Raw genomic sequence first — 14,218 nt, forward strand, 5'->3', positions numbered from 1 at the left:
AGACATACTCATGCTGCAAGTTACAATTTTGACATTTAAGCCATAAAGTAGCAGCCTAAGTCTCTCCAAAACAAACAAAGCCAAAAAATTAGTCCTGAAAACCATAATATTGAATCTCCGAATGACCCTGTCCGGGAGAGTGAAACTGTAAAGATCTCCCATAAGCCTTTCCTTCCAGCTTTTCCACATTCTAAGTCCAGAGATAACAAACAAAATGTGCTAGCCTCATTTAGTTGATGGTGAGCTACAAAGGAAGAGGCGTGTAAGGTGATTTGGTCCCAACTAAAGGAGGTCTCATAAGTACATCAAATGGGTTTCTGCCTCCATATATACGAAATGGTATTGACATCCCAGGGTGCACATTAAACACAACAGCACGGCTTTCAGCAAATAATGAACAGCAGGACTCCTGCTCAGACAAAGCATACCGGCATTTTTCCTGCAAGAGGAAATACTTTTCACAGTTAAATAACAATAGAAATAGAAAGAAGTGAAAAGTTGCCAGAAAGGAACAAAAATGGGATTTCCAGCTGTGAGCTGAGGAGATGGAAAGGCATCAAGAGGGAGAGATCTGGAAAACACTGCATTGGAGAAAAGCCATTCAAAGCCAGACAATGACAGACCTAGTCTTTGGCACAGGAGTCTGGTGCACACTGGTTGGAGGAGTTTCAGAAGGAAAGAGCCTGAAATCTGCTCCCCATAGTGAGAAGTTGTCCCAGGCTACAGATACTACAGAGCAGATACTACTGGGCTTAGGCTAACATCGGGCAGTGCAGGAAAGAATTAAAGCGACCAAAAGGCCTGGAAAGGTGGTTTTGGGTTTGTTTGTGTCTTACTTGTTGTTTCTTTTTTTCTTTTTAGTGTGAGTTTTTCCCCTGGCTTACTGGGATCGTAGCCATTTGAATGTGAATTGCTGTTATTTCTTTTTTTTTTTTTAACTTTATTTTTTTCTATATAAATTGTACTTTATTTTTTTATTATTATTATTATACTTTAGGTTTTAGGGTACATGTGCACAATGTGCAGGTTAGTTACATATGTATACGTGTGCCATGCTGGTGCGCTGCACCCACTAACTCGTCATCTAGCATTAGGTATATTGCTGTTATTTCACATCAAATGTTCTGTTTTGTTCTGTGCCCTCACAGCGAGAGATAAAGTAGAATTGTTTTATTTCTTTGGGGTTTTAGAGAAGGCAATTGAAAAGATAGGGCCACAGATCAGTTGTTCATGGAGAAGTTCTTTCTTGCTCTGTTTTGCCACAAAGCTCTTCCTTCGGGGCCAAAGCAATGGGGATAGGAAAAAAAAAAAAAAAACCCCTCCTCCAAGAGGGCAGAGAAGAGAAAACTGAATAGTGGAACTGAAGGGTCAGCTGAGGCTGAAGAGTCCCCCTGGGCTAGAGGGAGGTAATGAATGGGGCAAGGCTAGAGTTGGCTGGAAGGCTCACTGGCCAGTGGGCCAGGGGTCAGCAAGACTAAAAGGGTGTCACCTGGTAAGTAAGGGATCCTGATCCTAGCACCACTGGTAAGGGGAATAGGTGTCTTAGCAGAACTAGAAAGCGGCTACTGTGATGGGTCAGGGAGCTCAGGTCTTGTGCTCAGCCAACTTGGAACATGATCAGTGAGACCACAGATCCTGTGGCTATTGGGAAGTGAGAAGAATCAGAGCCTTGCTATCAAAGGGTGATTGATCTGTGGACCAGCAGCATTCAACTCCTGGGAGCTTGTTAAGCCGGCAGAATCTCAGGCCCCTCCCAGGCCTGCAGCATCAGACTCTCATGGGGTGGGTCCAGAACTGTTTTAATAAGCTCACCCGGTGATTCCTATGCATCCAAAAGTTTGAGAACTACTGACTTAAAGGGTCAGATATCCTGAGGCATGTTCGCAAGAGCTTAAGCGAACATGAGAATGTATGCGTAGGGAAACCAATATGAGTTACAGTGCAAGATAGAATCATAGATTATCCAGTCCCTACGGTGGCAAAGGGGAAATAATAGAATGTGTCAAATGTACAAATCATATTGGAAGTAAATGAAAAAAAGTTGTTTTTTTTCTCGGAATAGAGAGATATATCGAGCTATCTCTGTGTCAGCAGTGAAATATAATGCACAAAGATGCCAAAAGCCAAAGGCTAAGGAGCACAGCGGCGGGAGAGCTGGAAGCATTGACGCTGCAAGTGGTCAGCCTCTGCCCAGCAAAGGCTGCAGCTCCTGATGGATGGAGCAAATGTAACTGTACAATACCGCTAATGGGCAAGCACCACTAGCACCCACACAGCGCACCATGCTCAGCTCAATTTAACTTTATTTAACAGTATGGCAACCTTTTTTTGAAACACAGCTAAGGATACATTATATAAAGTAACTATATAATAATACATACATATAATAATTATGTAATACTATGTAATTTATACTTGTGCTATAGTGAATATGCTATTTATTAGATATTCAATTGAAGGAGTAATTGAATATACTGCCTATTTAGAAATAAATATGTAAGAGGTCTACTCTAACCAACTCTAGCACTACCTTGACCACATGACTGACACCAATCTCCACCACTGTATTTTTTCCATAGTACATCCTTTCTGGCATCCTATATAATTTACACATTTATTATATTTATGATTGTCTGACCACTAGAATGGAAGCTCTATAGGGTAGTGATTTTTGTTTATTGTTCACTGATGAATTTCTAGCACCTAAAAGTATCCTGGGCTCAATGAATATTTGTTGAATAAATGAATTAATGAGGGGAGTACTTCATATCACAGCAATATGGTAGAAAAGCAGATCTTTTACTGGGCTCTTTTTTTCAATAAATGATATTAGACTGCTGGCACACACTGTAATGTTGAGAGTATCTGTAAATGTTGCTGTATATCTTGCTGTTCTCCTACAGCAAGAGAGGAATTTTCTGATATGAAATTTCATCTGTACTATTTTTGTATAAGGCCCAGTAGCAGCTATGGCTCTCTCAGTTGTAACCACTATTTTGTGTTTTACTTTCATCAGTTAGAATCAAAGCTATACCTTAAAATTGATTATTAACCAGCCAAGAAGTTCACAAGTCATTTTTTTTCTCTATTACTAGCTATAAACTCTCTCACTAAAGTGTATAGGAAAGCTAAAGGTTGAAGCATTTTCTTTAGGCCAAACCAACTAAATGCACCTTTTCATGGGGCAGTGGAGAAACATTTATTTTAACTGGCTTTTGCACAAAGCACTTACCAAATCTTTGAAGTGCTCCATAGTGGGTTGAGCCTTTTGAAGAATAGACTGGAACATCTCTATAAAGCAACTCATAAATTCAGGTTGGCATGACAAGAAGGGAAAGTGGAGAATATCAGAGCATACCCAACTTCTGGACTGTAGTGAATGGTTACAGTGAGTTGCAGGGAAAGAACTGCACTGTGCAGCCAGTCTAAGGCAGGAGATGTCAGGCCTGTCCTGTGACAGCAATCATGAATCATTTGTCAGAACACTTAATATTCCACACAGAAGCAAATCTATTTCTCACCCTACCTCACTCCCCAGGAATAAGGGGAAAGCAGAAGTAGTGTGGGAAATTTTCATTCCTATGTAGAAAGAGAGCTATTCCATGGACTAAGTCTGTGACGCCCTTCAGACTATAACTTTGCACATACCTGAGAAGTTCTGGGCATTCAGATCTGGCTATCATGTTAACAGGCCACACTGTGCAGTGAGACTAAGTACAAAGGAATGGTTCTGCTGCTAAGCCTGAAGACATGCAAGCCTGAAGGCCATGATGGAGCAACTCTGCAAATTAGCTGGAATTCACAGATAGGGGATTTGACAGAAATTATTATGCCTGAAGGAAATCAATCTGGAAGCAAGGGATTTCAAATAAAACATAGCCTCTGTAGTATCATCAGGCTAATGGTAACCACTGCCATCAGCTGCTGTGTGGCTAAGCCACTGGCAAAAGAAAAGGGGGAGCTATTGGTCATGAGTTTGAAAAATTGTTTATAGGTTAAACAGCAAAATTAAAATATTTAATACTATTTTCTTTCCTCTAAGAAAGAAAAAAGCCCTGCTAATGGACACTAAACTGAGTGCCTCTAATGGAACATGGGAAAACTTATGTGTTGCTTTTCATCACAGTCCCTGGTTCAGGGAATTATAAAAATAACCACATTTCCCAGATGGGTACCTTCTCACTTCCTGGCCACAGTAGCCACCTAAACAGCAGAAGCACTTCGGGGAACAGGCAGAACTGGGAATGTCCTTTGCGTAGAGGACAGTGCTCTGAGGAAGTATTCAAAAGAATAGAGCAAAAATCTGGAGAAGGTTTGAGATTTTTTTGAGTAAGTCAACTGGCCAGAAAAAGCCAACTATGAGTTTGCTTTGTTTTGTTTTGTTTTCTCCTTACCCTCCAGCTTTTCAAAGCAAAGAAAAAGAAAACTTTCAATCTTTGTCAGAATTTAACAATGTGCAACAGCTAGTTTCCCCTTGACTCTTTTTGATCCCTCGTTAAGTGCCATGAAAAAAGTTAAATGCTTCACATGAGTTATTTCATCCAATTCTCCCAATAACTCCATGAAGTAGGTCTGATTATTATTTTTCTTATTTTGCAAGTGAAGAAACTGAGGCTCACAGAGTTTAAGAAGCTTTACCCAAGACCACACAAATTGTGAAACGGAGCCAGAATTCAATCCTTACCTTGTTTCAGCCAATTGGCATCAGATTATTTGGGATTAGAATTTTTCTTAAGGGTATTCATCATTTATGATGAGCCAGAAAGCAGGTGTCCCCAAAACTTCATGGCAGTCAGCAGCATGTTCAAAATATTTATCTCTAGCACTAAACAGCTTGAAAGAGTTGAAAGGGCATCTTTCCAACATCTCATTTTTTTACTTTACAAGTGCATGCTCAGACTTGAGGGCAAGGGATGAAATGTGAGAATCAAATCTTCCACAAGTTATATAACTGTATATAAAAAGGAAAAAGATGGCGTGAACCTGGGAGGCAGAACTTGCAATGAGCCGAGACTGGGCCACTGTACTCCAGCCTGGGCAACAGAGCGAGACTCTGTTTCAAAAAAAAAGGAAAAAGGATTGAAATGTGAATGTCCTTTCCTTCTCACTGCTTCTCTAGATTTTGATTGGAGCTGTCATTGCCATGGGCTCAGCCGACAGAGACGGCCGCCTTCACCCAGGAGATGAGCTTGTGTATGTTGATGGGATTCCAGTAGCCGGCAAAACCCACCGCTATGTCATCGACCTCATGCACCACGCAGCCCGCAATGGGCAGGTCAACCTCACTGTGAGAAGAAAGGTGCTATGTGGAGGTATGTACCTGGAGCTTGCTGCAGGAATCGAGGGTTAGGTGGTAAGATGCTTTTGTGAGACATGGTAAGGCCACGTTAAACAAAATTTTAAATCCATTTCTACATTATATGAGGAAGGAAACAACCTAGATATTCCAAAAGTAATGATGATTTTGAAAGTGCTGATTTTCACCCCACTGGACAAAAATCCAGTCTTTGAGGCCTATGTTTTAAATGTATTTGTTAAAAATTTCTAGAATAGCCTGGGGCTAATTTAAGGTATGTATGCTCTCTGCTTTCTGGTAGTTGCTAGTTCTAAGAAGAACATGATAGTAATGGAAAATATGCCATTTGAAAATGTGTTTGCAAACCAAAAGCCACAGCATTTTGATGCCATAATGAGGCAACCAGGATGGAAAATTAGCTTTCATTGTACAGCCTGATAAAAGGTAACAATAAAGCTGTTGCTCCTGATATAGAAAAAATACAGCTGTACCTCGCTCCAAGAAAACACAATTCATATAGTTCCGAATTTATGTAACAGATAAACTGGAAATAATTATTCCCTTTACAACCATTTTCTCAGCTTCATAAAGGAATCCACCAAAGACATACTTTTCAAAGTCAGCCCTTGTATTTATAATATGATTCCACTTACCTCTCTTTACCATATCAACCCTACAAAAAATTATTTATATTTTTAAGGAATATGTCAGTTACAAGCATCACAGTTTTTTTAGAATCTGAGCATTCAATAACATTGGGATTGTATTATCTCCCCTCAAAACCACCCAGCTCCAATAATGCTCAGCTGTCACCTTCTGCCCCAGCGGCCCGCTGGCTTCTCTGCTTGACCCCTTGATAGCCCTCATACAGAATCATCAATACTAGAAGTAGGAAGGACCTTAGCTATATGAGCTTCCTCTTGTTACAGATGAGGAAACTGAGGCCCAGAGGTTTGAGAGTTTGCCCAGCAGTCCACAGTGAGTCCGTAAGAATGCAGAGAGGGACTCTTCTCTCTAGGGCCAGTGCTTATTTCTTTATGTTACTTCGTCCCCTACCCCATTCAACCACAGTCCTCTCCCCTAGAGAATTAGAAGATGTTAGGCCAGAACTTAGCAAATGTCACTCCCTAATACAGGGAGTCTTCCCATATGTGCTGTTATACCAGTTGCATTCTAGAAGAGGACCACAGGCTAATGACAGGCTGTGAATGACTAGTAGAGAGGATAAGGCTTATTCGTGTGACGAAAAATCCTTTTCTTTCTAAGTCCACCTAGAAACTAGACCATGAGCAAGGGCGGTCATTTAAAAGGGCAAGTCAAAAGAATTGTTAGCCCTCACCAGTAGAGACTGCTATATATCTTGTATCTTATAAAGGTTTTGCTAAGAGGTGCCATTTGTCTCAGAAATTCATCGCATGTCACTTGACCCAAAGAAGTAAAGCATCTTAAATTATGCCTTATCCTTGGGCTAGATGCCAGGAGGAAGACAGTGCTTGCTTGGTTAACATTTAACTGTCTCTCTCCCTGCAGAGAATTTTTTAATAAAAAGTTTGCTGTGCTGTATGTTCTATAACCTAAAGATAAATTAAAAAGATACCTGATTTACAAGGAAATATACCGCAAAGTGCAAAACCAATGCACCAACATAATTTCATGCTCCCCTTGTCACCAGCTGATTACTGCAAATTGAATTTTCTTTTAATCAACCCGAGCTGTTGAAGTGTGTACCAAATGCTGCAAAAATGTATTCCTGCAATTTGTGGATCATGTGACTTCCGTAAAGATGCTCTTTGCTGCAGCTCTTACCAACTTTACTCAGTTAGGCTTTTGAGTGCATTTCAAGTGCATTTAATTTTTGAAAATGTTATGCTGCAGATTGCTCGTTCACACCAGGAGAGTTTCTAAGTTTATTCAGCCCACTCTTCCTTGAAAGCTTCATCAGTATTGAAAATATTAAGTTCAGCAAAGGATACTTTGATAGCAAAGCAATGCCTTGAAATAGGATGGAAAGGTTTAAAAAACAGGCGTGGAAAGGTGACCTTTCTTCATAGCTGCCATTTCTTCAAAGTGAGAAGGGACAACTACAAATGAATATGACAATGGGGATGCCTTTAAAGGACTGTTGTTGTCATTGTCGTTTTGTTATTATTATGCTTTTCTAAGCAAAGGCAGTGGGAGGTGCAAGCCTGGCTTAGGAGTGGATGGTTCCAAGCTGAGGGGAAGTGAGCAATTAGCTAAGAAAGTGATAGGAGCAGGAAGAGCAGCAGCATCGCCACCCCCTTGCACAGAGGAGCAGTGCTGTGGGAAAAGGGCTAGGAAGAAGCAAGGTCATAGGGATGACACGCTTCCGCCTTCTCCTTGCCTCAGCTTATACAAATGCCCGCCCCACCTCAGAAGACAGAGGGCACTGGCTTCTTAACTGATGCTCAAGAAAGAGAACACGTTCATTATGAGAGATACAGAAGGGTTAGTTACACTGAGCAAAAACTAAGATAACATAAAAACTTACCCCAAATATTAAGTTATTTTTAAATGTACATGCTAAGGATAGAAAGGCAAAAAAAGAAAAAAAATTTTTTTGAGAAAAGGTCTCACTCTGTCACCCAAGCTGGAGTGCAGTGATACAATCATGGCTCACTGCAACCTCAATCTCCCAGGCTCAAGTGATCCTTCTGCCTCAGTGATCAATGCCTGGCCTAGAAAGCCAGAATTTCCAATCAGAAGATAAACTAGATTCTCAAAAGTGAGAAGTTGTTGAGTAAAGGAAGAAGCTATCAAGTAGTGCTTCCAATTTTTCTTTTATTCATTTATTTTTATTTTATTGTTTCAGCAGGCAACTATGGATAATAAATTGCCTCCAGTTTTATTTACCAAATAGTCATAGCACACACTTTCACCTTGCACTAGTTTTGAGAGAATATGCCTTATCCATGCCTCCAGCTCCAGTATTTGGTTGTTTTTTCTCCCAAGGATATTAGAAGAGTGGCTTTAATTATTATACTGAAAAGCATAAATATTTATATATTTAGCAGATCAGCTTTGAGACATTCAACCTAATGGCACATCATTTTGGATGCACACCATGTCTCTGAGGAATTTCCTAAAGTGTAAATCTAGAATTGATGTGAAAGAACATTTCATGACTTCATAAAAACATGTTAGAGTCAGTCTTAAAGCTATCAGCATCTTTTCTCTAACACCTAAGGGAAAGTCTAATTATTGGCCTAATGCCAAGAAAGGGGAGGTTGTCTTGGCAGATGGGTGAAAAGTTTAGCCAGTATTGAAGGTGCCAGTACATTCCCTGATTCTGGCGACTACAGTTTTTGCCAATTCTAAATGCATTCCCTTGTTGTTTGTCTGCAACCATGTCACCCATTTAAATAAGCTGTCTGCCTTGATGAGTATAAACTGGGAATGTCTGCACAAATGCCTGTAGGCAGGCCAGCCCCTAACATTTTCAGAGCCACAGCCTGTAGGCTGCTTCTGCCCCATAAGGACCATGAGGGACCTGGTACACATGCATGTGGACATCACAGCCCACATGACCAAGCTCTGTGCATACATATATCCCATTACCTCACCCATGCTTCAAGGCAAAATATGCCTGTCTGCAATGCTGTCATCCTTCCAGAGACAGTCCTGAGAAGAGACCCAGGCACACCCTGGAAGCAGGCAAGGTCTATATGGTTACAGAATTCTAGAGTCCTGGTATGTAGCATATGGTCTAGAAGAGAAACCAAGGGTCCAGTTGAACAAGTTCCTTCAGCCCTGAGAATTCCTCACTGTGTGAATAAATGAGTAAATGAGGCATTTGCAAGAGGTCTTGGGGAGTGGGCAGGACTGTGGTGACCTGCAAACCCCATACCCAGTTGAAGGAGCAGCCATCACCAAGCTCCAGCTGACTGGTGCCAAATATGTCAAGAGAAACTGGAAATCGGTATTTCTATAAAATCTCCCTATTTACAAACATTGGCAATTTATTTTTTTTTTTTTTTTTTGAGACGGAGTCTTGCTCTGTTGCCCAGGCTGGAGTGCAGTGGCGTGATCTCAGCTCACTGCAAGCTCTGCCTCTCAAGTTCCCACCATTCTCCTGCCTCAGCCTCCCGAGTAGCTGGGACTACAGGCGCCCACCACCATGCCCAGCTAATTTTTTTGTATTTTTAGTACAGATGGAGTTTCACCGTGTTAGCCAGGATGATCTCGATCTCCTGACCTCGTGATCCGCCCACCTCGGCCTTCCAAAGGGCAATTGGTTTTAACAATTATCGAATGAAGTACAGGCCAGCACTGTGCAGACCAGGAACAGCCCTTGGCCAATAGTTAAATGTCCTGGTCTACACCATCTCACCTGGCAGGCATTGTCAAGGACTCCCACATTCCCAATGGGAGACCCTCTCTTAGCACAGTGATGAGTTCCACTGTGACTGGTGGAGACAAAACAGCTTACCCTAAAAACTAATTATTTAGGCCAGGCGCGGTGGCTCACGCCTGTAATCCCAGCACTTTGGGAGGCCAAGGCAGGCAGATCACAAGGTCAGGAGATCGAGACCATCCTGGCTAATGCGGTGAAACCCTGTCTCTACTAAAAATACAAAACAAATTAGCCAGGCGTGTTGGCAGACGCCTGTAGTCTCAGCTACTCGGGAGGCTGAGGCAGGAGAATGGCATGAACCCGGGAGGCAGAGCTTGCAGTGAGCCAAGATCGCGCCACTGCACTCCAGCCTGGGCGACGAGTGAGACTCTGTCTCAAAACCAAAAAAAAAAAAAACAAAAAAAAACAAAACTAAACTAATTACTTGACTTGAGTAGATACTAAGCAACTGAATTCTCTGCAGCCACTTGTGTATGAGCTAGATGAATGAGTCAGGGATCCTAGAAATTAGTGAGTTTTCTTTAAAAAGATTATATAATACATGATATTTAGTCACTTTAGGATGTTTTACTGTATTATTATAAAACAAGGCTGTTAATGCCCTACAGTAGGAAAGACTGTTGGAAAGAAGACAGTCTCACTTGGGTCCAGAGCCAGATGAGTAGAAAAATGATGTGGGGTCAATCCCTGAAAGACAATCATGTGACCAGTTTTCAAGCATCAAGGGCCCAGAACAAGCCCAGGAAGACCTTCGAAGTCTTCTTAACATCCTGATTTTAAATACGCTCATTTGGCTAAAGATAAAGAACTTTGTTCTGGAAGTTGAAAGAGAAGTCCAAAGTCAATAGAAAAGTATCCTATTAATGTATATGACTCTTTGACTTACCCAGGGAATCCTCACATTGACTTAGTTGATGATTTTCTCTCTCTCCAGAACCTGTAACATTGCCACTCCCAGCCTTTTACTGCAAAGACAGATAATTCTTCTTTCTTTTTTTTTTTTTTTTTTTTTTTTTGAGGCGGAGTCTGGCTCTGTCGCCCAGGCTAGAGTGCAGTGGCGCAATCTCGGCTCACTGCAAGCTCCGCCTCCCGGGTTCACGCCATTCTCCTGCCTCAGCCTCCCGAGTAGCTGGGACTACAGGGGCCCACCACCGCGCCCAGCTAATTTTTTTTTTTTTTTTTTTTTTTGTATTTTTAGTAGAGACGGGGTTTCACCATGTTAGCCAGGATGGTCTCGATCTCCTGACCTCACGATCCGCCCGCCTCAGCCTCCCAAAGTGCTGGGATTACAGGAATGAGCCACCGCGCTTCTTCTTTCTTGCCGAATTACTGACAACCACAGCTCTCAACCTCCTAAAATATGACAGCCAGAAAATGAGATCTCTCTTGTCACTGCCTATGACATTTATTTACTGATTTGGTCCAATAACTCGAGGAGATTTTCAATTTAATGTAGCAGCATAAATTGTTTGTTTTTCTTCTTCCTGACTATCCCTAATCACTTTATTTCCAACTTGTACAAGGACTGATAAAGGACATGTGATGCACCAAGACAATAACAACTTGTCTTTGGATGATGTGTTCCAGCAGGAAGGGTACATTTTACAAGTGAAGCTTTAAATTCCATTTGAACAGAAAGAAAGGCTTTGACAATGACATTCTGTTCTCTTATGACCTCGGTACATTTCTTACAAAAAGCATCCATTTTTTCTTCTATTTAAATGTGATTAATTAGATCTTAAAGAAAAGTCAAATTTGCCAAATAATAACCAGCAACAGCCTGGGTCTCATTCATTCTGTAATTACAAACAAGAATTAGTACATTTTGGTTAGGCCATTTTTAAAATCTAAGTATATAAACAAATGCAGCTTTTTTTTTTTTAGGTATCGATGTAACAAAACATCTCTTGCAGTCTTTGTTTTTTCTCTCTGACTTTTTCATTTCAAAATAGAATTGCAGCTTGTAAGGTTAAGAGCCTTCATTGGAACTTTTGATAATTATTTTTAACTTGCCATATGCGACAACTTCCAGAGTTCTACATAGGATGCTATACCTAGGGACCCAAAATGGAATAATTAATGGTGATTATTTTCCATCTTATTATTCCTCTGTTCCATAAACATCTTTTGAGTACACTAATCAAATTTGAAGATGGAAATGAAAGCAACCCTATTTCTAATTACATTATTCTAGGTGCCTGCTTTGGTTCTTTTCATCAGAGTGCCAATACCTAGGTATTAAATTAAAATGACGAAATTCTTTCTGGATGACAGATAAACTTTCATTTCAAAAACTAGCTTCTTTTGGCTGCCAACTTTCTATCATTTCTCCATGGAAATACGCTGGCTTTTTCTCATGAAAGTATTAGTTTGGTTTATCTGGTTGATAATAAGGTGTATTTTATATTAAGATGGACTGTAAAAATGGAAAAGACCTTCAACAGCTCCTTAGAGGTTCAAACTTCATAATTTCAGAGCCTGAAATTAGATTTGATCCTAGAGCAAGCGAGCAAGCTATTTTTTAAATGAAAATCTCAACTTATTTATTTATTCTTTTAAGCCACTTCATTGTGATATGGCTGATATACAAAAAGCTGTGCAAACTACTTTTAAGAGGTATATTTTCCACATACATGAAGTAAATCAATACTTCTAGGCTAGCAGAATATTATAAAATAGAACTATAGCTCTTTAGAAAAATGCATGGTAGTTAACTTTACATGGATGGCACCTGTGCTGTTAGCCTTCCTTATAATACATCTACAGCAGCATTTCTCAAAGTGTAGCCTTGAAACTTGATGCAGATTCTTGTGCCCAGACCTACTGAAAAAACATTCTGTGGGTGGCCCGTGAAGATGTACTTTTTTTTACAATTTATTTAAGTGATTCTTATGCACCATATCATTTAAGATTCTACTTGTTTTGTGACCATCTTCAGTAAATTATTCTTATGCAAAGAAGAACCTCAATATCTAAAACTAGGCATTGTCCCAGGGGTTTGCAGTCCTCATGAGAGGAAGACATAAATCAGTAACAGCACAGAGGAGGCTGATGAGGGGTTTCACCTGTGTTTGCTACGAAAACTAGAACTGAGCAAGACCTTGGGAGCTCCATGCCTAGGTGTGTAGCTTTTCAAATGCTCTGCAAATCTGGGAGAAAGAGAAGCAATTCAACCAGTCTTGTAACAATACCACTGTCTACAACAATGCCTAGTACATAGGAAGCATTCATTGAGACCTGTGTGTGGTATATTTTGCAGGGGAGCCCTGCCCAGAGAACGGGAGAAGTCCAGGCTCTGTATCCACCCACCACAGCTCTCCACGCAGTGACTACGCAACCTACACCAACAGCAACCACGCTGCCCCCAGTAGCAATGCCTCTCCCCCTGAAGGCTTCGCCTCCCACAGCCTGCAGACCAGTGATGTGGTCATTCACCGCAAAGAGAACGAGGGCTTCGGCTTTGTCATCATCAGCTCCCTGAACAGGCCTGAGTCTGGATCCACTATAAGTAAGTGCCCACATTTGCCTGCATTTGAATAAGGGGTCTTGTTTTGATTTGTTCCAGTGATACAGACACTGGACAAGTATATCAGAAGACCGTTGCGGACATACTGTATAGCCTGAAAGCCACAGGCTGTGGGCACAAATAAGGCATCCATACCACTGATTAGCAGAATGTTGATGACCTCTGGCTCAAGAAGAAGGCAAGAGCACAACTAATGCCCTCAACTCCTCCACCCCTGTAAAAGCTCTTCATTCGTTTGTAAATTAGGAAGAAAGGAAAAGAGAGTGGATGTGGTAATGTTACCGTGAAAGGAGGGGGGCTTCTTTTTATGGGTTGGTCAGGGAATGTTCTGTAACTTGATTGAGAACTGTTCAACAGAATGGAACCAGACATGCAAAGGATCTGCAGAAAAAAATCAGTCCAGGCAGAAGGCTTAAGGTGGAAAGGAGCTTGGCATCCAAGAAATATAGAGAAGCCCAGTGCAGCTGTAGTACGGGGAGCAAGGGAGAGTGGCAGGAGGCAGACAGTGCTGGCTTCATGTGCTGTTGGTGGGAAATCTCAACTGTAGTCTAAGTCTATGGGAACCATTGGAGGGTTTTAATCAGTGGACTGAAATCTGACTTATATTTGCAAAAGATGAGTCTAAATGCTTGTGGAAATTGAAACCCAAGGGTTGGAGGTGGGGGAGAAAGCAAGAGTGGAAGCATGAGACATAGTCAGAAGGCCATTTAAACATCCCTGTAGGTTCAGAGACACTGGTGCCTTTGTAACCGCCCAATGGCTTCACCTTGCCCGCTGCCTAACAGAGCCAATTTATCAAGACGGGAATTGCAATGGAGAAAGAGTAATTTACACAGAGCCGGCTGTGCGGGGAGACAGAGTTTTATTATTACTCAAATCAGTCTCCCCGAGCATTCAGAGATCAGAGTTTTTAAAGATAATTTGGTGGGTAGGGGCTTGGGAAATGGGGAGTGCTGATGTGGTTGGGTTGGAGATGGAATCATAGGGGGTCGAAGTGTGGTTTTCTTGCTGTCTTCTGTTCTTG

General features: G+C 41.3%; 1 protein-coding gene across 4 annotated transcripts in view; it reads left to right on the top strand.

Annotated features, from left to right (window-relative positions):
* Nucleotides 1-14,218, top strand: part of MAGI2 (membrane associated guanylate kinase, WW and PDZ domain containing 2) — a 1,485,052-nt gene that overhangs the window by 1,325,527 nt on the left and 145,307 nt on the right. For all 4 annotated transcript variants that reach the window (XM_054494395.2, XM_054494398.2, XM_054494397.2 and 1 more), the window contains 2 exons: nt 5,120-5,312; nt 12,928-13,176. In XM_054494395.2, coding sequence (XP_054350370.1) covers nt 5,120-5,312; nt 12,928-13,176 — 442 coding nt within the window. The remainder of the gene's footprint in view (nt 1-5,119; nt 5,313-12,927; nt 13,177-14,218) is intronic.

The sequence above is a fragment of the Pongo pygmaeus genome, chromosome 6, assembly GCF_028885625.2.
Source record: "Pongo pygmaeus isolate AG05252 chromosome 6, NHGRI_mPonPyg2-v2.0_pri, whole genome shotgun sequence".
Classification (NCBI taxonomy): Eukaryota; Metazoa; Chordata; class Mammalia; order Primates; family Hominidae; genus Pongo; species Pongo pygmaeus.